Source organism: Schistocerca americana, chromosome 7, assembly GCF_021461395.2.
Source record: "Schistocerca americana isolate TAMUIC-IGC-003095 chromosome 7, iqSchAmer2.1, whole genome shotgun sequence".
Taxonomy (NCBI): Eukaryota; Metazoa; Arthropoda; class Insecta; order Orthoptera; family Acrididae; genus Schistocerca; species Schistocerca americana.
Genome location: NC_060125.1, coordinates 596,939,380 through 596,963,921, shown reverse-complemented (window position 1 = coordinate 596,963,921; position 24,542 = coordinate 596,939,380). Strand labels below are relative to the sequence as shown.

General features: G+C 41.8%; 1 protein-coding gene and 1 long non-coding RNA gene across 2 annotated transcripts in view; both read right to left on the bottom strand.

The window, feature by feature from the left end:
- LOC124622206 overlaps positions 1-11,644 on the bottom strand; it is a 40,735-nt gene extending 29,091 nt beyond the window's left edge. Inside the window, exon 1 of the long non-coding RNA XR_006980602.1 lies at positions 11,450-11,644. This is a non-coding gene — a long non-coding RNA (uncharacterized LOC124622206). The remainder of the gene's footprint in view (positions 1-11,449) is intronic.
- A 1-nt stretch (position 11,645) lies between these two features.
- LOC124623136 (transient receptor potential protein) overlaps positions 11,646-24,542 on the bottom strand; it is a gene marked incomplete at its 3' end in the record, with an annotated part of 258,350 nt that continues 245,453 nt past the window's right edge. The window contains exons 18-19 of the mRNA XM_047148927.1: positions 20,214-20,548; positions 11,646-11,725 (exon numbers count right to left, since the gene is read on the bottom strand). Of these exons, the coding sequence (XP_047004883.1) occupies positions 11,646-11,725; positions 20,214-20,548 (415 nt within the window). The remainder of the gene's footprint in view (positions 11,726-20,213; positions 20,549-24,542) is intronic.

Genomic DNA, 24,542 nt, shown 5'->3' with positions numbered 1-24,542 from the left:
TCATGTTTAGAAATACGTCAGACTATGACTTGTTGGGTTGCAAGTACTGACTGTAGTTGAAAATTTGATTAAAATGAACATTGAGTAAGAACCTCGAATCACTGTCCATTACTGGCGCACTTCCATGCATTCTAACTTGTTGTTATTAATCACTGTACCTACAATTACGCTTTCTCTGGGAGCAATTCGTAAATTCATATTCGCTGAATAAATTGCTGTGGCAAACATCAGTTGGCAAAGTGAAACCAATGTCATTTCAGCAACCCTCCTATACTTCTGAATAATGACGAAACACAGTCTCATTAGTCACCCTTGCTAAAGCAGCAGCGTATACTCTTATACTTTTAATTTTTGGGCATAAAATAGTAAAAAATATATGTGTTCAAAGCTTCTTCGTTAATTTTATTATGCTTGTGTTTTTGTGTAGATATAGAGTTGTGAAAAGTGACTTATCTTTGGAAAAATAATATTTGTACAGCTGTAAATTCCCTCTCATGCTTCCTGGACTATCTTTGTGGACTATCTTAAGTTATCTGAGCTCCGCTTAGAAACCCGAAAGCCGGTTCATAGCGAACTGTAAAATAGATATTATTGCGGAACTTCAATACCGTACATCTAAATTTTTGATATGTGTATATTCGTCAAAGTACTGTTGGAATATTCCGTAAAAATTACAAGATTATCCAGTTTTGAGGAATAACCGTCATTCATAAACTTTTTGTAAATAGTTTTGCAAGATACTATTATAGCAGCTTTAACCGTTTCTACTAGAATACCGTCACCTTTTGTCGTTTTTCCTTTCTCCATACCTACAATGGCTTTATACTTCTCAGCTACTACATTCGAAATACTGTTCATTTAATTGTGAACTACTGTGCTTGGATTAACTTCTTGAGCTATAAAACCATTTAAATTAAGAGTTGAATTTTTGTGCACTGTCCTTTCTGTTATCATGTACTTTGCTGTGCTACCTTCACATATGTTTTTATCTTGTCTGCATACTCTTATTGTTTTCTCTTCTTATTTTGACTGTGCCTTGTCACATACTCTGGGAGACATTCGTAAACAGTTTTATTTAATTCAGCATATTCTGGCAAACTACTGTTATCGTTTCGCAGTGTCTCGCGCCTCGGCTTCAACAGCCGTCTCTTTAAATTTTTTTCACCTTTTCAGTATTTGCAATATATTCTGCTGTTTGCTTTAGTAGATCTGTTTATATCTGTGTAACTCTTATTGTTATGTTATTGAAGACTGATTTCGCCTGTCGTACTACTTTATAATCTTCAATGAAGTTGTTTTGTTTTCTAATGTAAATCTGTTTTTGAATGTGGCCTATCACCGCTTGTCAAATAATTCGAAAACTCCACTCAAGCAATAGTACCGAAAAAACCATATGGATTCATGACGCACTTAGATCCAAAGTTTCATCTGAATTCGCTTAATTAGAGGTACAAAATTTTACTGAACTATCTTGACACAGTACATTGAAAAGAAACTTCGGCAACATAAAAATTCATGCTTTTTGGATGATAGTAAACGATGAATATCTGCTGCTCAGTTGTAAAACTGAATGGACAATAATTCCATTTGAAACTTCCTGTCTGTGCGAGCTGGTTTTTTTGGCGGTCGCTGTAATAAAGAGTAAATATCGCGCGGAAATTAACGTGGAACAGGAAATGAGGGTAGCTGTATCCAGTTTGATTCCGAGATACGAGCAGTTTTGTAGAGCAAACTCATCCTTCGCATTAATTATACTCAACAGTATTGTTTGTGAATATAAAGTACGTGTTGTATTTATTACTGTCTTTTTAAACTAACCTAACCTCACCTCATTAGCTTCGCACTTCAGTTACGTTAGAAAAATCAGTGTTTTGACTTTGGGCGCCATGGAAAAAATATGATGATACACGAAGGGAGCCAAGAAGTAAAAGACAAAAATGGAATCCACTGGTTAACATCGCTAAGAAATACAATTTGGTCAGTTCTGGGGTGCTGATTGGCTTCTTTGGGGTATGGAAACAGAGCAGCCACCAGAGAGAGTGCAGCTAGCGAAGTGTCTCATCACTGTCATCTCGAGTACGCTGCTCTGTGCATGGTGGGCGGTTTCACCTGAAATCTGGAGTTCATGTCATGCATGTGGAAGATTAGTAGCATTTTGCAGCAACAAGCTTACCAAACTTGAACGGAGTACTGAAGCAAGTTCCACTAAAATGGCGAGTGTACCAATGATAGAGGCAGTGAGTCCCAGAAATGGCAGGAAAATAAACCCACGAGACCTCCAAACCTAATACAGTTGAAGTAGGAAATAAACAAGAGTAGACCAAAGGACATCTATAGAAGTGTTTAACTGTGGTTTCCGTTACCGTTATGTGGAAATACAACTGATAACGATCGTGTGCTAGACGTGTATTCTACTAATAAAAACAAACGATCTAATATCACTGGGTCTGACGCAGGTGAATACTCACAGAGTGCCACGCACAGAGGGATACTGGGCGTCAGATTCTGGGGAACATCAGGGTAGAGCTGGTCAGGATAAAAGGATGAAAAACCGAGATTTTGGTCTAAGGCGCCGTCGATGACGCGGTTAATAGACTCGGAGCACAAGTTTGGATGAGAAAGCGTCGAGGAAAGGTTTCATATTGGCATTCATGTTTAATGATTTAGCACAGCTACGGAAAGCTTAAATAGTGGTGGTCAGACACGGATTTGATCGTGCTTCCTTTAGAATGCGAATCCAATATGGTAACCTGTGCGTGACGTTACTTGGTAGCAGAAGAAAAATGCACGTTCCAGGTATGCTCGGAAGAGTTTCTAGACTCAAATGGCAATGGGAATTATCAAATTTGAAAGCACGGACTCAACAGCTAGATCCACTGAAGGCTTTCGAAACCCTAAGCTTGTGAGACAGTAGAAGAGATGGCTTGATGTCATCAGGAAGGCAGTTGCTATATAGTGGTACCTGATAATAGTAAAGCGATTGTAATGGATGAGTATGGACGCTACTTTCCGTCAGCAGACAGCGTTATGGGGCTCACAGTTAGCGTTAACCTGGTCGCTGGCAGTGGGCGTCTTGGTTGCATCAAGGCTGGCGGTGGTCAGCGCAGTCTGCAGCTGCCAGCACACCGCTGCGGATTTGTTTTCTCTGAGACTGGTCTTTGACTGTTTACTGGTTAACTCTGGAATCTGAGATTGTGTTGCCCACCGGTCTTGCTCTGAATGAAAACAATCAATTCAGTCGGCTGTAACCTCAAGTCAACCGAATGCAAACGGTCGACGCAGTCTGGTACACTCAGTTTGGAGAGGAAACATTCCATAGTTTTGCCTTGGCTAAATCGTTATTGTTGACAGCACACTATCTCCTGCGTCAGTACTATTGGCGTTTCGGTATTTAATTTTTTTTAGTTGCAATAAGTACTTTTCAGTTCAGTTTTTCGTCCATGACTAAGAACAGGCCGTTTTTTAATAGTTAATTTGGGTCAGAATGCCGAAACGCTCAATGGAATGGGAATAAATTCAAAGAAAGTTAGCGAGTGACGACAAATATTTATCGTAAAATGATCTGACAATTGACAGTATTTTCTTAAAAAACAAGTGGTTAAGTTACGAAACACTATAAAAAATATATCTTTTACGGTTTCTGTTCGTATCAGAATTTACTGAAATAGAATTGTCGGTGATGTGTGCAAACCAGCGAGAACAGAAAGACAGCTTTAATAAATTTACGTAGAAAGTAACTGATAACTTGCTGAAACATAAATTTATAATGTAGCAGCACTTATTAACATTTTAAAAACAACTAAATTTCCATATTTAATGCAGCAAGTACGAAAAATTCCAATTTAACTAAACAAATATATAACATTCGAAAATACTTAATTTTTAAAGATATTTGTTCTCTTTCATGTGTTTTTTAGTGGGGTCCGCCTTTAGCAAAACACTATTTTGTTTTTGTCCCAGACATGTTTCACTGCAGTTGCAGCATCATCAGTGTTTTTTTTTTATTATTATGGCTGTTAAATATAAAGAATGTTCTTTACTGTTTAAACACATGTAAATATTAGCTTCTAAATCGTAATTACAGATTCTTGAAGAGCACATAAAATTATGTATTCATACCTTCTTACCACATGGCGTTGTTTGCCTACTGTATTACGTTTTTACAGTGTCTGTTTTTCTTTACAGTTTGTCATCTGCAACTATATGCAACTTGATGTAGGTAAAATATTTATGCAAAATTACGATTTCTAAACTGATTTGCCTATGCCTGATATTAATAATTAATGTGAAAGGTTGTGTGTGTGTGTGTGTGTGTGTTTCACTTACGATTTCTTTTTCTCGTTATCTTCCTCATTGTCATGTTCTACGTACTGAGTTGTCAATGCCACTGTCACTGTTTACCTGATGTAAAAACAAGATGGCGGACAGTGTAATAGTGGAAGCTGTGACAACAGGATGGCGAACAGTGGAACAGTTGAAGATGTCACTGGCGATTGTTTTGATATATCTCAGAGATGTGTGTGTGTGTGTGTGTGTGTGTGTGTGTGTGTGTGTGTGTGTGTGAGTATTTACATTTTGTTTCACTTTCGTTCTCTTTTTTTGTCATCTTCCTCATTGTCAAGTTGTGTGTATTGTCACTGTCACTGTTTACCTGCTGTAAAAGCAAGATGGTGCACAATGGAACAGTTGAACATGTGAAAACAAGATGGGGGACAGTGGAACAGTTGAAGATGTTGTTGGCAGTGTGTGTGTGTGTGTGTGTGTGTGTGTGTGTGTGTGTGTGTGTGTGTGTGTGCGTATGTGAGTGTGGGTGGAGGGGGGGGAGTTCTGTAGGTTGGTGTTACCTAATGATTCTTTGAGGGCAGAGAACAAAGTTACATTGTGGAGAGCTGTGTATTCATTTATTACTTCCTTTTCTTCAACTATGGCTTTTTGCATTTGATAATTTTCTCCAATTATTAGTTTTTGTGGGGGGCTGTTGCTGCATTTGAGAATTTACAAATCACTGTTGACATCTGTTGCGCTATGTTTGTTGTCCATAAGGTGTTCAGCAAATGTGGAATGACAGCTGAGACTTTTCAATTCTCTTCTGTGTTCTGTGTATCTGGTATTAAAGTTTCTGCTTGTCTGTCCAACATAAACTGATTTGCAGTCCTGACACGTCAATTGGTAAATACCAGATGTATTGTGTTTGTCTGTGCTTGTGTTGATTGTCCTTAGTTTCCTCTGTGTTGAGTTGTCTGTCCTGCAGGCTATTTTTAGCCGCTGTTTTTGGGTATGTTGCCTATTCTATGGGATGCATTGTTGTTGTGTGTAACAGTGAACCACTTCTTTGTTGCAGTGGGTGTTTCTTGTCCATGTGTGCTCGTTTGTGTTTGTAAGTTAGTGAGAAGGATTTTGTGTGTTGGATATCTTTTTTAATTTTGTTTAATTTTGTGGTTCAGTGTGGTTCATGGTGTGGGTTCCTGTAGTCATGTCCTAGTTCATGAACCATGGGCAACGTATGAGTGGCCAAGTAAGTGGTCCCGACAGACGGGATACCAGTTACTTTGGAATAAGGCTGGGCATCTCGGACATATTCTGAGTCGTGGTCACCTTTGTGCTCATACGGCAAAGACTACCAAATCCACCGGTTAGTCCCTCAACCGTTAGGGGTAAAACTCAATGGGACTCGGGGCAAGTAAGGCTAGCAACCTGCTTCCCTGGTACTTTAAATATGATGCTGGCAACAATCAGAGCAAAATGCCTCACACCTTTGGAGGTGACGGAGTCCCACCTCTAACTGACAAACCAGGGACTCCTAAGATACGACTTAGCAAACAAATGGTAATGAGATGGGGAGCTATTAATATCAATGGGGGCTACTCTGGGAAGAAGGTAGAGCTGGCAGAGGCTGCAAGTAAGATGGGGCTGGACGTTTTAGCTGATAGTGACATTCGGGTAAGGGGTAAGAAAGAAGAGGAACTGGGAGAGTACCAGGTCTACCTGTCAGGAGTCAAAGCAGGAATAGCACAATGGGGTGTAAGGCTTTACATCAGGAAAGAAACGGAACCCAGCGTAGTTGAAATAAGGTATGTAAACGAATGACTGATGTGGACAGATTTGACAGTGTCTAGCAAGAAAATTAGGATTGTGTCAGTATATTCGCATTGTGAAGGGACAGATCAAGATAAGATGGATAGTTTTTATGAGGCACTCAGTGATGTAGTTGTTAGAGTAAAGGACAAGGACAGTGTTCTGCTCATGGGTGATTTTAATGCCAGTATTGGAAATCGAACAGAAGGGTATGAAAAGGTTATGGGTAAATTTGGAGAGGATATGGAGGCCAACAGGAACGGGAAACAATTCTTGGATTTCTGTGCCAGTATGAGCTTAGTAATCACATACTCCTACTTTAAACATAAGAACATTCACCGGTATACTTGGGAAGGCAGGGGAACCAGATCTGTCATTGACTATATAATAACAGATCAGGAATTCAGGAAGGCTGTGAGGGACACACGTGTACTCAGGGGATTCTTTGATGACACTGATCATTATCTAATCTGCAGTGAAACTGGGATTGTGAGGCTGAAAGTGCAGGAGGTCAGGTCCATATGTGGGAGGATAAGAGTGGAGAAACTTCAGGATAAGGAAATCAGGCACAAATACATAACAATGATCTCAGAAAGGTACCAGTTAGTTGAATGTAGTCAATTATAGTCATTGGAAAAGGAATGGACAAGGTACAGGGGCACAGTACTAGAAGTGGCTAAAGAATGTCTTGGAACAGTAGTGTGTAAAGGTAGGATGAAGCAAACAGCTTGGTGGAATGACACAGTCAAGGCAGCCTGTAAAAGGAAAAAGAAGGCGTATCAAAAATGGCTACATACTAGAACTCAGGTAGACAGAGAAAGTTATGTTGAAGAAAGAAACAAAGCCAAACAGATAATTGCAGCATCCAAGAAGAAATCTTGGGAAGACTTTGGAAACAGGTTGGAGACTTTGGGTCAAGCCGCTGGAAAACCATTCTGGAGTGTAATTAGCAGTCTTCGAAAGGGAGGTAAGAAGGAAATGACAAGTATTTTGGACAGGTCAGAAAAACTGCTGGTGAATCCTGTGGATTCCTTGGGCAGATGGAGGGGATATTTTGAAGAGTTGCTCAATTTAGGTGAAAATACGATCAGTAATGTTTCAGATTTCGAGGTAGAATGGGATAGGAATGATGATGGAAATAGGATCACATTTGAGGAAGTGGAGAAAATGGTCAATAGATTGCAGTGCAATAATGCAGCTGGGGTGGATGAAATTAAGTCGGAACTCATCAAATACAGTGGAATGTCAGGTCTTAAATGGCTACACAGGATAATTGAAATGGCCTGGGAGTCGGGACAGGTTCCATCAGACTGGACGAAAGCAGTAATCACACCAATCTTTAAACATGGAAACAGAAAAGACTGTAACAACTACAGAGGTGTCTCTTTAATCAGCGTTGTGGGTAAAATCTTCTCAGGTATTGTTGAAAGGAAAGTGCGAGTATTAGTTGAGGACCAATTGGATGAAAATCAGTGTGGGTTTAGGCCTCTTAGAGGTTGTCAGGACCAGATCTTTAACTTACGGCAAATAATGGAGAAGTGTTATGAGTGGAACAGGGAATTGTATCTATGCTTTATAGATCTAGAAAAGGCATATGACCGGGATCCTAGGAGGAAGTTATTGTCTGTTCTACGAGATTATGGAATAGGAGGCAAACTTTTGCAAGCAATTAAAGGTCTTTACATGGATAGTCAGGCAGCAGTTAGAGTTGAAGGTAAATTGAGTTCATGGTTCAGAGTAGTTTCAGGGGTAAGACAAGGCTGCAACCTGTCTCCACTGTTGTTCATATTATTTATGGATCATATGTTGAAAACAATAGACTGGCTGGGTGAGATTAAGATATGTGAACACAAAATAAGCAGTGTTGCATGTGCGGATGACTTAGTTGTGATGGCAGATTTGATTGAAAGTTTGCAAAGTGATATTTCAGAGCTAGATCAGAAATGTAAGGAATATGGTATGAAGATTAGAATCTCCAAAACGAAAGTAATGTCAGTGGGAAAGAGATATAAACGGATTGAGTGCCAAATAGGAGGAACATAGTTAGAAGAGGTGGACGGTTTCAAGTACTTAGGATGCATATTCTCACACGATGGCAACATAGTGAAAGAACTGGAAGCGAGGTGTAGCAAAGCTAATGCAATGAGCGCTCAGCTACGATCTACTCTCTTCTGCAAGAAGGAAGTCAGTACCAAGACTAAGTTATCTGTGCACCGTTCAATCTTTCGACCAACTTTGTTGTATGGGAGCGAAAGCTGGGTGGATTCAGGTTACCTTATCAACAAGGTTGAGGTGACGGATATGAAAGTAGCTAGGATGATTGCAGGTACTAGTAGATGGGAACAATGGCAGGAGGGTGTCCACAATGAGGAAATCAAAGAAAAACTGGGAATGAACTCTATAGATGTAGTAGTCAGGGTGAACAGGCTTAGATGGTGGGGTTATGTTACACGCATGGGAGAAGCAAGGTTACCCAAGAGATTCATGGGTTCAGCAGTAGAGGGTAGGAGGAGTGAGGGCAGACCAAGGAGAAGGTATCTGGATTCGGTTAAGAATGATTTTGAAGTAATAGGCTTGACATCAGAAGAGGCACCAATGTTAGCACTGAACAGGGGATCATGGAGGAATTTTATAAGGGGGACTACGCTTCAGACTGAACGCTGAAAGGCATAATCAGTCTTAAATGTTGATGATGATGATGATGATGATGATGATGATGATGATGACAATATGGTTCAGTTTATCTATAGTGTTTGTATCATATCCATTCTCTACAGCTATTTGTCCGAGTGTCTGTAATTCATTGTTATAGTTGCTTTCAGTTGGCGGAGTTTTGTTCAGTCTGTGTAGCATATATTGGAAACCAGCTAGTTTGTGTGGAATCGGATGATTAGAATGTTTGTTAATGGCTGTGCTGGTGGTGGTTACTTTTCTGAATATGGAGAACTGGTGTTGGTTGTTGTGTCTGTATGTTCTGAGTTCAAGGAAATTCAACATTTTGTTGTTTTCTGTTTCTATGGTGAATTTGTTTTTGGGTAGACTTTGGTCGTATCACTATGGAGTTGTTGGATACAATGGGGTGTTCCATCTAGAAGGCATATGTTGCCATTATATTATCTGGTATTGTTTGGGTCATACTATTGTTTCAAATATTTTATTTTCAATGTGCTTAAGAAAAATGTTGCCTAGAAGTCCAATGACTGGTGACCCCATTGGAAGCCCACCTTCTTGTGAGTAGAACTGATTGTCAAATGAGGAGTAGCTTTGCTCTGTGATTAGTTTTAGAATGCTAGCTATTTCTTTTATGTGGGGTCTGGGAATTTCTGCCCATTCTTCTAACTGTTGTTTGATGATGTTGATGGTTTCTGTGTTGGGCATATTGGTGTACATCGATGAGATGTCAAATGATGTGATGTGGCTTTTGTGGGTACAATGATGTCCTTGATTTTATGTACCAGCTCCTCAGTGTTGTGTATGGTTCTGTTATTTATGTATATGTAATGTACCATCTGTAAAAACACAAAAGAGCATTAAAAAGTAACACTGTCTGTGAGTGAAAGAGGATGGAGTAGGCAGTTTTTGTGGTATGCTTTGTAATGCCACTAAGTATTAGATTAATGTGGAATAATGAGAACATGTAAGCAGAAGTCTTCATGCAAGCAAGGTAAAGATGTTAAATATTTATCACTCTTGTTTTGCAAGCACGTTAGTGTAGATGAATTGGCTGATAATTTGTAATTGTTGAGTAACCCCAGAAAGTAGGTAAACTGATTTGATGAAAAGATATTCCCCTTTTGTAATGTTTCTAAGATATGTTAACAAAGGTATACGTAATCTCATGATTTGTATTTATGCTTTTATAGTGAGGTCAGATAATAATTGCTGCTTAAATGTCTTTGTTTGTCAGTCAAATAGTAAATATGATGTAATTTTTCTGAGTAGTGTAATTTCAATTCTTAGATGTTTTGAAAAGGCAAACTAACTTTGGAATATAATTTTTACTAAAAACTCAGTTGTCAGTAATTTACCACAATCAATACTACCTCCCTGTCCAGGTCAAATGCTTTTCAAAGACGTTGGATTTTTCTTAAATGTTTTCATTTATCACCCAAAAGAATTTCATGTACATTTAAAAGTATTACAGCCAGCATTGCACACTGCTGAGCCTGTAGCTAGCATATTTTTATTTTCTGTATGAGAGACCAGAATATATAGCAATCCTCCTTTGCTGCTTTAGAGGTAAGAGAATTTAATTTATGTGTTATATGCTCAGGGACTATTATCAGTTTTGAACAGGGCCGAAGGATTCAGTGCCTAAAGGGCTGAAGGTATTTTGTAGTGACTGTATTTGTTTGGTGGTATTGGGAATTCAATTGCCAAATGAGTTTGTATAAAGATTTTGCTAACAATAACACCGATTAATTACACCACTTGCACTTACAACATGCTACATGATAACTTGAGTTTTGTATCCAGTTCACAGTCATGCATTCATTCAATAATGTTTAAAGAACATTATACTTACATTCAATGTAATCAGAAGAATATTTTTTAAAAGAATGTTACAAAGTTCATTTTCAGAGACCAACTCAATAATTCATTGAAAAACAGTATTATGAATCTCTTCTGTCGATTTTGATAGATGCAGAGTATTTTAACACTGGTATTGTCTGTGATTAGTGTGTCAAGTGGAATGTCATTCACATACATAAAGAATAGAAGTGGGCCCAAAACTGAACCTTGTGGGACTCACTTCATAGGTTCTTCCCAGTCTCTAAAATCTTCTCTATTTCTGTCATTGTTTGCATTATTCAGCTCAACTTTTTGCATTCTGCTTGTTTAGTATGATTCGAATCAGTCTTTTGTAAAGTGATAAATTCGATAAAACTTAATTTTTTCCAAGAGAGTAAGATGATATACGCAATGAGTGATTGTATAAATAGCATTCTCAGTCTGGAATCCAAACTATAATGTACTAAGTAATATGTTTCTGGTTAAACGTGAAATTACTCTTGAATGCTTTACTTTTTGAAATACTCTGGAAAATGGTGTCATAGATGCATGAAGCATGAAGCTGCTGTGTGGTGTATTCATGTGTGTAGGGGGGGGGGGGGAGGGGGGGCGAGCGCAGACTATGTAGAACACCTGAAGCATTAAAAGTATTTCTCTATTTGTTATTAATCCAGTGTCGAAACCTATTGGTCTGACGGGGAATATTGACTGTGCTTGTCTCAGACGGTGTCTGTTACATCTGGGGCTTGTACAGCACTAGTTAAAACAGAAAAGTATGGTCACAGAGTGAAGTATAAATGGAAGATTGAGAGGAAGCTGGCAGCGGTATTGCTAATGGCATACCTGCGCCTGTTTTACGGACCTTTGGCTGAGGCGTCGGGCGGCGGGGACGGCGACGGCGTCGGCCGCTCGAGGACGATGTGTGGCGGCGAGGTGGGCGTGGGGCCGCGCGGCGAGCTCTCCTCCTCCTCGGGGATGGGCGTGCGAGACCGGAAGTCGCGCGGCGGCACCGCCGGCGGCTCCGGGGACGGCGTCGACGGCGGGGGCGGCGGCGGCGACGGCGTGGGCGGCGGCGGCTTGGCCACGTTGTTGGCCTGCAGCGCGGGTCGCGGCCGCGGCCTCTGGGCGGCGGCCGGCGCTGCGGAGCAAGGGGCGGGCGTCAGCCTGCAACAGCGCGCGTTACCCACGTCCCCCGGACCTCCACGTGCCGTGGCCCGCAAGGCCGGAAACGAAGGAGGAGTCGAGTACGAACCAACGAATGTTATGGGATACACGAGATATATTCGCAGTTGCGAATAAGGATGACCTTCAGCTGTATAATGGAATGGCGACAATGAAAATTTGTGTCAGATCGGGAATGAAACCGGATTTTCCTGCTTACTAATTAGGCTGTTCGTCACGACTTAGGCCCAGACTCGAACTAGCAAATGTCGTGAACCACGTATTTAGAACTCGTACGCCTTTATGAACCGGGTGATCAAAAAGTCAGTATAAATTTGAAAACTTAGTAAACTACGGAATAATGTAGATAGAGAGGTAAAAATTGACACACATGCTTGGAATGACATGGGGTTTTATTAGAACAAAAAAAAAAAAAAAAAAAACATGTAGCTAGACGCGTGAAAGATCTCTTGCGCGCTTCGTTTGGTGATGATCGTGTGCTCAGCCGCCACTTTTGTCATGCTTGACCTCCCAGGTCTCCACACCTCAGTCCGTGCGATTATTGGCTTTGGGGTTACCTGAAATCGCAAGTGTATCGTGATCGACCGACATCTCTAGGGATGCTGAAAGACAACATCCGACGCCAATGCCTCACCATAACTCCGGATATGCTTTACAGTGCTGTTCACAGCATTATTCCTCGAGTACAGCTATTGCTGAGGAATGATGGTGGACATATTGAGCAATTTCCCGTAAAGAACATCAGCTTTGCTTTGTGTTACTTTGTTATGGTAATTATTGCTATTCTGATCAGATGAAGCGCCATCTGTCGGACATTTTTGGAACTTTTGTACCTTTTTGGTTCTAATAAAAACCCATGTCATTCCAAGCATGTGTGTAAATTTGTACCTCTCTATCTACATTATTCCGTGATTTATTCAGTTTTCAAATTTATACTGACTTTTTGATCACCCGGTATATTCCCGCTCAGGGGAAATATTTTAATTGAAAGTCGCTTGCCCGGTATCGGCAGATAAATGCGGTGCTTCAGTGTCTTTGTTGTTCAGAAGTACGATTCACTGTTCCTTCGGACATGCATGCAGGAGTGCATGATGAACACAGGCACTGCAGTGTCGTATTTCTCCGCCGATACCGGAGAGCGATTTTCATTTAAAAGTTGCTCCCCTGTATAGGAATCACGCAAAGTGTGTATGAATATAGGTTGTCACGCACGAACGATCACATACGGAAGTTTGGGTCTGGCCGCCAGCCGTACACGGGTAGCCAAAGCCGTTAAGGCTACTCGCGTAAAACGAAAAATCCGGATTCGACCTTCGGTTCGGCATGAATTTTCACTGTCGTCATTATTTTATCCAGCTGATGGTTGACCGTATTCGGAACTGCGAATACATTTAATGTAGAGGGTGATTCACGAAGATATGCAAATATATTAATATGTTATCCTACAAGTCAAAATAGAGAAAAAGATTCGTATAAGCGTAGGTTCGCAGATGTTTAGTTACGGAATTAAGGCTAATAAAAGGTTTTGCCTGAAATTTAGCAACTTCACTAGTATGAAGCCATCGCAAAACTGTATGAGGTTACAGTAAAGCACGATTTCCATTTATTTTGTTGTTATTGGTCTGGTGAATGTAATAAAACGTGTCCCAGACGTGTATCTGCAGTACTTTTCTAGAACATCCAGAGAAGCAAAAAAGTAATTTCGTAAAATTTAATTTATTAACTACTTAGTGCAGTTTGTTTTTTAAAAGTCCAGACAATTGTATAAAGTTTTCAAGAGAAGTTACAGAGAATTTAATTTTGGAAAAACGATGATAATAACGTTAACTGAAACTGTGTGAATGTGTCAGATAATCTGCTTTTATTAATACCAAACTACAACAGTTACTATGCGGTTTCATTTAAATACACTATTGTTATTCTGTTCTTTCACTGAACAGAAATCTAACTCGTTTGAAGGTTAGGAAACGACTGAAACAACTCACTAACGGTTGCCAACAATGACATAAACGATTCTACATTCTTAATGGAAAGTAAACAAATTTACTTGTAAATAATCTTCCCTTCTCTGAATGTTTTGGAAAACTACTGCACATACACGCCCGGGACATGTTTCATTAGATTCACCAGACCAATAACAAGAAAATAAATGGAAATCGTGCTTTACTTTAACCTCATACAGTTTTGCGATGGCTTCATACTAGCGAAGTTGCTAAATTTCAGGCAAAATCTTTTATTAGCCGTAACTCCGTAAACAAACATTTGAGGACCTATGTTTATATGAACTTTTTTCTTTAGTTTTACTTGTAGAATAACGTATTAAAATATTTGCATATTTTCGTGAATCACCATGTATATTAAAAAAGATTCCGAGAGAAACTAAGCTTTACGGTAATCATTCCCAACATAGCGAAGAACAAAAATCTGGAAACAGATTTCGGTTGTCATGATTCTGAGAGCAGTTAACACTTTACTCAAGATGGCAGCAGCCGAGAATTGCTGTTTAAGTTTCAAGCGAGCGTCTTTTTGCTCGTGGGCTGCGTGGAGATACATTGGGACCAGCCGTTTCGATTATTGAGCCTGAGACAGGATAGGAAACTTGTGTGGCAAAAAGAATATGGACAGTTGCTGTGTCCAAGCAAGCAAGCTCTGGCCCGTTTCCCTTCCACGTAGTTTGTAACGGCGCTATTTTTTCAAGGCACTGGCTTACGAGAGTGTAGCGCCCGTCACCCATATAAGGTCTGGCCATCGCCACGCGTGGCCCCTTTCTGTTTAACCTGGAGACCGACACGCAGCTGCAGCCTTGTCATCGTCTCGCTGCAGGCGTTTATCGCCGTGCAGTAGTAGCACTTTGGCTGTTCATTTCTCCGAACAAAACATAGCAACGTCGTTCGAGTTCGCTCGCCGTTTTATTTTGTTCTCATGGTGGGTACGTGTATTTTCGATATTTGATTGTGGACCAGCGATTCCAGCCGAGCAGTAAGATTCATCCAAGCCCCCCCCCCCCCCTCTCTCTCCCCGATCCCCCTTTGTCATCTTGATCTGGTACTCTGGTCTTATGATTCTATCCCCGATTTGACCTCGACTGCACGCGCCTGGTTCTGATACAGTTCATGAAGCCTGTGTAGTCAGAGAAGGCTGGCCTCAGTTTAATACTGTTCCATTCTGATTTCAGAATATTTCCTCGCTGTATTACCCCTAAAGCCTATCAGTGTTCTTACACTACTTGCCATTAAAGTTGTTACACCACGAAGATGATGTGCTACAGACTTGAAATTTAACCGACAGGAAGAAGATGCTGTGATATGCAAATGATTAGGTTTTCACAGCATTCACACAACGTTGGCGCCGGTGGCGACACCTACAACGTGCTGACATGAGGAAAGTTTCCAACCGATTTCTCATACACAAACAGCAGTTGACCGGCGCTGCCTGGTGAAACGTTGTTGTGATGCCTCGGGAAAGAAGGAGAAATGCGTACCATCACGTTTCCGACTTTGATAAAGGTCGGATTGTGGTCTATCGCGATTGCGGTTCATCGTATCGCGACATTGCTACTCGCTTTGGTCGAGATCCAATGACTGTTAGCAGAATATGGAATCGGTAGGCACAGGAGGGTAATACGGAACGCCGTGCTGGATCCCAACGGCCTCGTATCGCTAGCAGTCGAGATGAAGCATTTATCCGCATGGCTGTAACGGATCGTGCAGCCACGTCTCGATCCCTGAGACAACAACCATCTGCACGAACAGTTCGATGACGTTTACAGCAGCATAGGCTATCAGCTCGGAGATCATGGCTGCGTTTACCCTTGACGCTGCATCACAGACAGGAGCGCCTGCGATGGTGTACTCAACGACGAACCTCTGTGCACGAATGGCAAAGCGTCATTTTTTCGGATGAATCTAGGTTCTGTTTACAACATCATGATGGTCGCATTCGTGTTTGGCGACATCGAGGTGAACGCACGTTGGAAGCGTGTATTCGTCATCGCCATACTGGCGTCTCATCCGGCGTGATGATATCGGGCGCCATTGGTTACACGTCTCGGTCACCTCTTGTTCGCATTGACGGCACTTTGAACAATGGATGTTACATTTCAGATGTGTTACGACCCGTGGCTCTACCCTTCATTCGATCCCTGCGAAACCCCACATTTCAGCAGGATGATGCACGACCGCATGTTGCAGGTCCTGTACGGGCCTTTCTGGATACAGAAAATATTCGACCGCTGCCGTGGCCAGCACATTCTCCAGATCTCTCACGAATTGAAAACGTCTGGTGAATGGTGGCCAAGCAACTGTCTCGTCACTGTACGCCAGTCACTACTCTTGAAGAACTGTGGTATCGTGTTGAAGCTGCATGGGCAGCTGTACCTGTACTCGGCATCCAAGCTGTGTTTGACTCAACGCCCAGGCGTATGGAGGCCGTTATAATGGCCAGAGGTGATTGTTCTGGGTACTGATTTCTCAGGATCTATGCACCCAAATTGCGTGAAAATGTAATCACATGTCAGTTCTAGTTTTCTATATTTGTCCAATGAATACCCGTTTATCATCTGCATTTCTTCTTGGTGTAGCAATTTTAATGGCCAGTAGTGTATTACTGTAGTGAAAACCTACCACGTATCCCTCTAGTAGCAGGAACTTTGCTGACCCCTTGCACTGTCGGTCACTGTATATGAAATCTCAGCGGCCAGTTAACATTTATCTCGTCCGAAAAATGGGGAAAGTTCTCATTTATGCCACCTGGGGTTGCGAGAGCTGTGTGAGACAGGAAGCGTGTGGAGGCGCGACCTGAGTCTTTCACTCTCGACGTTATTGTCACATTACTTTACAGAGTAAAACTAGGATTTTTAATCAGAACCCCGGCCTTTCAACGGCAGTTCGCTAGCCAACTATGCTATCCAGGTAACTTTATTTGAGTAGTTTATAGACTGTGAACGGCTTAGCTATACACTACTCTCTCAGGATTGCTAGACCAGCAGAGTAATTGGCTATGTGTACATATGGTCATTTCTTCGGTTACATGTGGAAGAAAGCAGTAAGTTGTTAGGACCTTCTAATAATGTTTACAGAACCTTTCCGGATGACACACAACGTCTAAAACACCAGAGGTGGATGACCTACTCCGTGACACTCTCACGAGAACTAAACGATCCCATAGCGAAACGTGCAGATGTCTTTTGAATCTTCTATATGTTCTCAGTTATTCCTGAGGTACTACTCAAGTTAACTAAACATTTCCTTAGAATTTTTACAGTGTATCCCTGCCTGGTATCTGTCATTCCTGCAACATGTTGACATTACATTTTAAATCCCTATAGCCTAAAGCTTCAAGAAATTTTACGATTGCGAGCGTTCCCGGTTGATCTTCAGTGGTGCACTCAGATTATAAAGGATGTATCAGTGTATTTTCCGTTAATGCGTAACCGATCTCCGTACACGCACACCTAGGCAGTTTGGCTCCACTCGGGAGTGGGTGATTCGAATCTTTTTGGTGGAAAAATTTTCATCAAGAGTAGCTTGTCGCTAAGGGGAGTACAGATGATAACGTTAAGTTTCGGATCACTAGCCTTCGTGCCAATCTGCTGGATTAAATTCCAAACCTCTCCACAGAGTCTCACGGAGTGAAGCATGGGATATTGTTAAAGATGATCCGCCCGTTAGATGGAGACGGTAAGGTCTGCTCCCCTTTCTGTGCTTTCGGAAAGATGTGCCTGTGTATCGGAATTGAATTTCACTCTCTCCCTTCTCTCATCACAATATATACCGAACTAAAACCTATAACAGTCACCTATGCCCAACAGATAAACTTAATGGAAGATTTTCATATACCACATGGAAAAGGGCTAGCCTTCGTGCCAATCTGCTGCATTAAATTCCAAACCTCTCCATAGAGTCTCACGGAGTGAAGGCATGGGATATTGTTAATGATGATCCGCCCGTTAGATTGAGACGGTAAGGTCTGCTCCCCTTTCTGTGCTTTCGGAAAGATGTGCCTGTGTATCGGAATTGAATTTCACTCTCTCCCTTCTCTCATCACAATATATACCGAACTAAAACCTATAACAGTCACCTATGCCCAACAGATAAACTTAATGGAGGATTTTGATATACCGCATGGAAAGGGGCTAGCCTTCGTGCCAATCTGCTGGATTAAATTCCAAACCTCTCCATAGAGTCTCACGGAGTGAAGGCATGGGATATTGTTAATGATGATCCGCCCGTTAGATTGAGACGGTAAGGTCTGCTCCCCCTTCTGTGCTTTCGGAAAGATGTGCCTGTGTATCGGAATTGAATTTCACTCTCTCCCTTCTCTCATCGCCGTATATACCGAACTAAAACCTATAACAGTCACCTATGCCCAACAGATAAACTTAATGGAGGATTTTGATATACCGCATGGAAAAGGGCTAGCCTTCGTGCCAATCTGCTGGATTAAATTCCAAACCTCTCCATAGAGTCTCACGGAGTGAAGGCATGGGATATTGTTAATGATGATCCGCCCGTTAGATTGAGACGGTAAGGTCTGCTCCCCCTTCTGTGCTTTCGGAAAGATGTGCCTGTGTATCGGAATTGAATTTCACTCTCTCCCTTCTCTCATCACCATATATACCGAACTAGAACCTATAACAGTCACCTATGCCCAACAGATAAACTTAATGGAGGATTTTCATATACCGCATGGAAAAGGGCTATGGAGCGTGGGACAAGGAAACACTATCCGATGAGGAGGCTGAACAGCTCCCAGGGGTCTACCTCGTAAGAATTCCACACGAATTCCTCTTTCTTTACGCTTAATACGGTTCAGTACTTGCGTTGATGGGCAGCTTCCACTCTCTAGTCTTCCGAGTATTGATCCCCTGTGCGTCTTCCTACATTTCGCAGGATGATTCAGATTGGTGAACAAGCAGAATAGAAGGAGTTGCAGTTAAGAACGAATCGTCAGGCGGATTGACAGACACTCATGCCCACAAACACTTACTTACCATTTACTGGTTGGCGTCAGGGTAATTTAGGGTACTACCTTTATTCGGCACCTTATACTGAGCAAACGTCCATTCACATACTAGCATCCATTCACAGCATTCTGCGTACAAAAAGCAGAAGTGCGCGAACGTCCATCACACAATAGCGTCTATTCAAATCATTCTGCGTATAAAAACCAGAAGTTTCCAAATTACAGTAAATTCAAAATATTACAAAACTAGACATGACGCAGCGTAGAACGAGTGTGCGCACTTAGCACTGATTGTGGTGTTGCACGTTACTGTCAGATAAAAAAGCTACCCGTTACGAACGTATTAGCAATATCAAGTCTGGGCGACGACTGGTGTGTTAACTTAGCCTCGAACGTGCTGCAAACTTTGAATTGTAGTTTTTACACATTCGTGTACGACTGGAAATAATCGTTTCTATCTATGAAGTCAGTTGTTCGATACTGAAATAAGAATATTTACATCGCACTGTGGCTTAATTAATTAATAGTTACTGGTTCCTTAAGATCTCTGTCTTTGACATTTAACTGCTAAAGTTAAGAATTAATTATCAATAAGAACTGAATTTTTGGCACTGATATCGCCATTAATCAATGTTCCTTCTCTCTTTCAAGTGGCAACTCTTCCCACTGTCCGTTTGCAGCTGGCTACTTGATACTGATCTGAGACACATGCTCTCGTCTCATAAGAGCCATTCTACCCGAGATCTTGAATAAATGTTTATTTATTGCACGCAAAACGGTTCCCGTCAGATAACCGAAGTTAAGCTCTGTCGGGCTGGGCTAGCACTTGGGTGGGTTCCCATCCGGTCTGCCGAGCCCTGTTCACAAGCAGGGTGCACTCAACTCGTGTGAGGCAAACTGAGGAGCTACTCGATTGAGAAGTAGCGGCTCCTGTCTCGTAAACTGACAAAATGGCCGGGAGACCTGTGTGCTGACCACACGCCCCTTCATATCCGCAGCCAGTGACACCTGTGGGCTGAGGACGACACGGCGCCCGGTCGGTGCCGTAGGGCCTCGATAGCCTGTTCGGGTGGAGTTTAGGTTTTTTAATTTAGTTTACTGCACGCAAGGCAGCTTCTTAAGAGCTATGCTAAAGTGTACTCAAAAAATAAATTAACAATAATGTTCGAGGTAAGTCACTGAATGTTGTCTCGTGACATATTGACCAACAGTCTTTTGCAAGAATGATTAGCCCAAGTTTTCTCGGATGAAATATGGTGTATGCATGCAAATAAGGAAAAATTAAATAACCAGTTGCCCATTTTCCGGAATATTCTGGAAGCTGGGGTAAGCGTTTTTAACTTGCACGGGCAGTTTTCGAGAAAGAGGGCCTGTGACACCCTGAACATTCCAGTGGTGATATGCAAGAAACAGAGAATGGCTGTGTGGAGGGAGTATTGTCTTTTGTGACTAGTAATGAACAGTGCAGCGTGTGGCCTTACGGTTGCCAGCGTTGGAAGCGATCTTGGCGCCGGCGCGCGCCCAGAGGTTGGCAGCATTGGAGGGGGCGCCCCCCGCGGGCCTGGCGTTGGCGGTCGGCGCCCTGACCGGCCCGTCGAACACGTCGTCGGCGGCGCGCACCTCGTCCTCGACCGTGGCGCGCGCCGTGTCGCTGCTGACGCTGCCGCGCGCGCCCGAGTCGTACTCCTGGCGGATCTTGCTGATCTTGAACTTGGCGTAGGCGACGCGCGCCGACGGCGTCAGCGTCGACAGCCGCGGGTTGTACTCCAGCAGCTTCTCGGGGTCGAGGCCCTCCTTCTGCTTCTCGATGATGTACCTGCGGGCCAGACCGTGCTACATCCACATCTGCACGATTACTCTGCAGTTTACAAGTAAGTGCTACCCTTCTACTCTCGAACAGTGTGCGTGGTAAAAACGGACACTCGAATCTTTCCGTGTGAGCTCTTATTTTTCTTATTTTATTGTGATGATCAAGTCTCCCTATGAAGGCGGGCGCCAACAAAAAATTTTCACTTCCGTACGAGAAAGTTGGTGATTATTATTATTATTATCGTATGCATCAATCACAGTAATACACATTTAGCAGAACAAAGAAATATATATAAAAATGAACATCTGAAATTATATACAGTACACAAGTTTTAAAACGGCTCACACTACACTCGGATGTTTGTAACACCAGAGCTCCATAGCTCTAGTGACATAAATTTTTCTGTATTGTCTGTTCTACCTTCAATCATTAAGTCATTGTAAATATTGTTTGATTGCATTAATAGCACAAAAGTGTTCACTCTTTTCTTTGTAAAAACTTTGATGTAATGGTTTGATTCTATGCAATGTAGTGTATCTATCATTTAAATTCTTTGTATCAATTGGAGGGAGACAGAACTTACTGTATATAATTGTAATTTTGTTCGAATAATTTTTTGTAGAAATGTTAATGTGTGCAAATGTTCTGTTTTGTTTAATATGTTTGGTTACTGTTATGTAAACTGCTGCCATTCACTTAGGGTTCTTAGTTATTTTGAGCCGGCTGGGGTGACCGAGCGGTTCTAGGCGCTACAGTCTCGAACCGAGCTACAGCTACGGTCGCAGGTTCAAATCCTGCCTCGGGCATGGATGTGTGTGATGTCCTTAGGTTAGTTAGGTTTAAGTAGTTCTAAGTTCTAGGGGACTGATGACCTCAGACGTTAAGTCCCATAGTGCTCAGAGCCATTTGAACTCAAGTTATTTCGTACGTAAATAGTGGTGTGGTTCCCCTCCGGAATGGAACTTAGTAGCGTGCACAAAATGTGTTTGGCGTAGGTAGAAAAGGTGGAACAAAGAGTCAGTCGGGGGTGAGCTACCAAACTATCAACTGCTCATGTAAAAGTTGTGTATTGTGCAGGTTCTGAGAAACACTTTTCCCGACGCTTTCCAATGCCTCGGATGGAAGGATAAAGAGCTGGAACTATTATGGAATTGGTATCTATCATCGCCACCAAGAAATGACAGAGTCCAGCAATTCTACCTGCAAATCCACCTACCAACATGCAATCGCCACCACATTGCGCAATCACTGTAATGGAACGCTATAGTAATGTACAGTGAAGGATCAGCTCATTGGATGTTTTAGTAAAATATAAGGTAACTTATACTTGAACTCTTATACCTACCTTGATTTTCTATTCCTAGTCACACAACCATTTAGGGTCCCTCCCTTGCTAAAGTGATTACCGAGTGTCCATATTGAAAGAACATTAAAGCTCAGTGTTTTAGCATAACTGAGTGATATAGTGAATAATGCTTCCTGAAAATAAGTTTTCTATTAAAACTGCTTATTAAAATTTTGTTACCAACTTCTAAAATGAAAGTTCTCAAAACTGGGACTTAAAAAGTTTTGCTTCGTAAGTGATCACAGTGCAGTCTGTTGAAAATCAACCAAAGGTGAGCTATTGTCTCATAACCACATAAAGTTGTGTTCTGCTGCAATAAGAGCTGAGAACTAATACTGTTGAAGGTTACATGTTCCTACTTGTTAAGGGCTTGTTTCTTTAATGTATTGAAAGTGTGGCCGGGATGGTTCCTTTGAAAGGGCACGGCCGATTTCCTTCCCCATTCTTCCCTAACCCGAGCTTGTGCTCCGTCTCTAATGACCTCGTTGTCGACGGGACGTTAAACAACACTAACCTAACCTTGAAAGTGTGTTTAGTATGCTCTGCTACAGTGGTCAAGATTAAGGGCCCCCTTCCACTGAAAGTAGTTCAAATGCACAAACTTACTTAACTATAGCAAGTTTCAAATACTTTTCCTATGAAGTGAACTTCTGTACAATATTGGACTCCCTTGTGTATTAAAAGTGCATATTAAAGGTGTAACAGGATCAACAGTTTGTCTATTGTGCTCATGCTACATAACGATTAATAGAAAGACAACTATCTATGAAAACAGTAACTTCTTTATTCAAAAGACGATGAGAAGTAATCCATTAGTCAATTCCATTTAACTTTCATTCTAAATAGAAAAGTATTTAGCTGACAGAGACTCAACCTATGACCAGTTTATAATTTTGCAGTGAACTACATTTACAATTTTATGTCAGCTAATTTGAAAAGTAATACTGAACCTATCTCCAATTTATGATTCTACATTGAATATTAATAGTAATGTTATAAAGACCTTCCAGTTTGAATAAGCCCTGAAGGTAATAGTGTGTAGTATTATAAGGTTATATTTATGCAAATAGTTTGCTCTGATCTGGTAGCTCCAACCTTAACGTGAACATACTGTACCCAGGTGCCAGAGTTCATTGCATTGCATTACTCATACCTATTTTCATGAACCAGAATGTCAATCATTCTCATGCCTAATTAGGCTGACGACCGTTTTCTTTATTCTTTGAACAGTGTAAATAGGTAAAATATTGTTTGTTACTGTTTAAATATTTACGTAATCTGACTTTCACTTCCGATAAGCTACCTCCGTTAGGTACAACACGGTCAACATAACAAAATTCCTGCTGTGTTGCTTTATACCATATTTACTGTAACAAAATAGTTCCATTTTATGATCTGCTTCCCACTTTAAGGTTATGGTATAACAGTAGCAGACGGTAGTGTTATATGTTGATGGACTCGATCCAGCGGAGTGCCTCGTGCGATGCTTGATGGAGCTTCTCAATACTACCAGGGAAGCGTCTGATTGGACATTCATTCACAATGTGGCTCATTGTTTGGGTGTCACCACAGCCACACACACTGTCACTTGAAAAGCCCCACTTGTGCATGTCGTATTTGCACCTGCCCTCTTCAGTCCGATATCTGTTTAACTGCACCCACGCCTCCCTCGGTTGGTGGAAGCCTGGAGCTGGAACTGTTGGACTGTGTACAAGTTCGTGGTTTCGGGTTCTTGTAGCTTGCCACTCACGTTTCCACTCTGTGTCCTGGTCGAATCCTGTGGATAGCATTTGGACTCCTATTTCATATGCTGTTCTTCTAGATTTGAGGCGTTTCCTGGGCAGTGATAGCAAATCGTCATGAAGAGGGATCGAGTTGTTTTCAGAAACTTGCTGACAGAGGTTACAAAGAGCAGCCTTTCGACGGAGATCTAGTGGTCAGATGTTTGAAAGCACTGGTACCCAGCAAGTAGGTGTACACCGGACTGTACCACTAATTACTCTCATAACTGAGTTCAGTTGGACTTCTACTTTCACTACGTGCGTGCTTCGGAGCCAAACTGGTGCACAGTATTCTGCTGCAGAGTATACCAGTGCAAGGGATGCTCCTCAGAGAACTGATGTGGTTGCTCCCCATGTGCTGCCTGCCAGCTTCCTCACAAGGTTCACTCGTGTTTGTATCTTCTTGGCCTAGTTGGAAAGGTGATTTTTGTATGTTAAAGTTCTGTTCAGAGTGACTCCCAGGTATTTTGGGCTGTGCCAAGTGGGCCGATCTGTGGACTGATCTTTGCTGATTAAAGGTGATTAGAGAGGTGGAACAGGCTTACCTCGGTTTCAGAAACATTTGGTCTCAGTCGCCATGTCTCAAAATAGTCATGAAGTTTAGTAAGGCTGTTCGTTAGGTGTTCTTCACATTCAGAAAGGTCTGATATGAAAGTGCCAGGTCATCTGCATATTCAAATTTTCGGTGACTGAAATTTCACGAGAAGATCCTGCAGCAACGAGAAACGCCGTTGTTTCAATGACGTCCACTCCAAATCCTGTATAATATCCGTGGCACTCTCTGCCCTATTTCACGATAATACAGAACGAGCTGCCCTTCTTTGAATTTTTTCGATGTCCTGGCCTTTAGATTTGTGTGATTTATCGTGTAAGC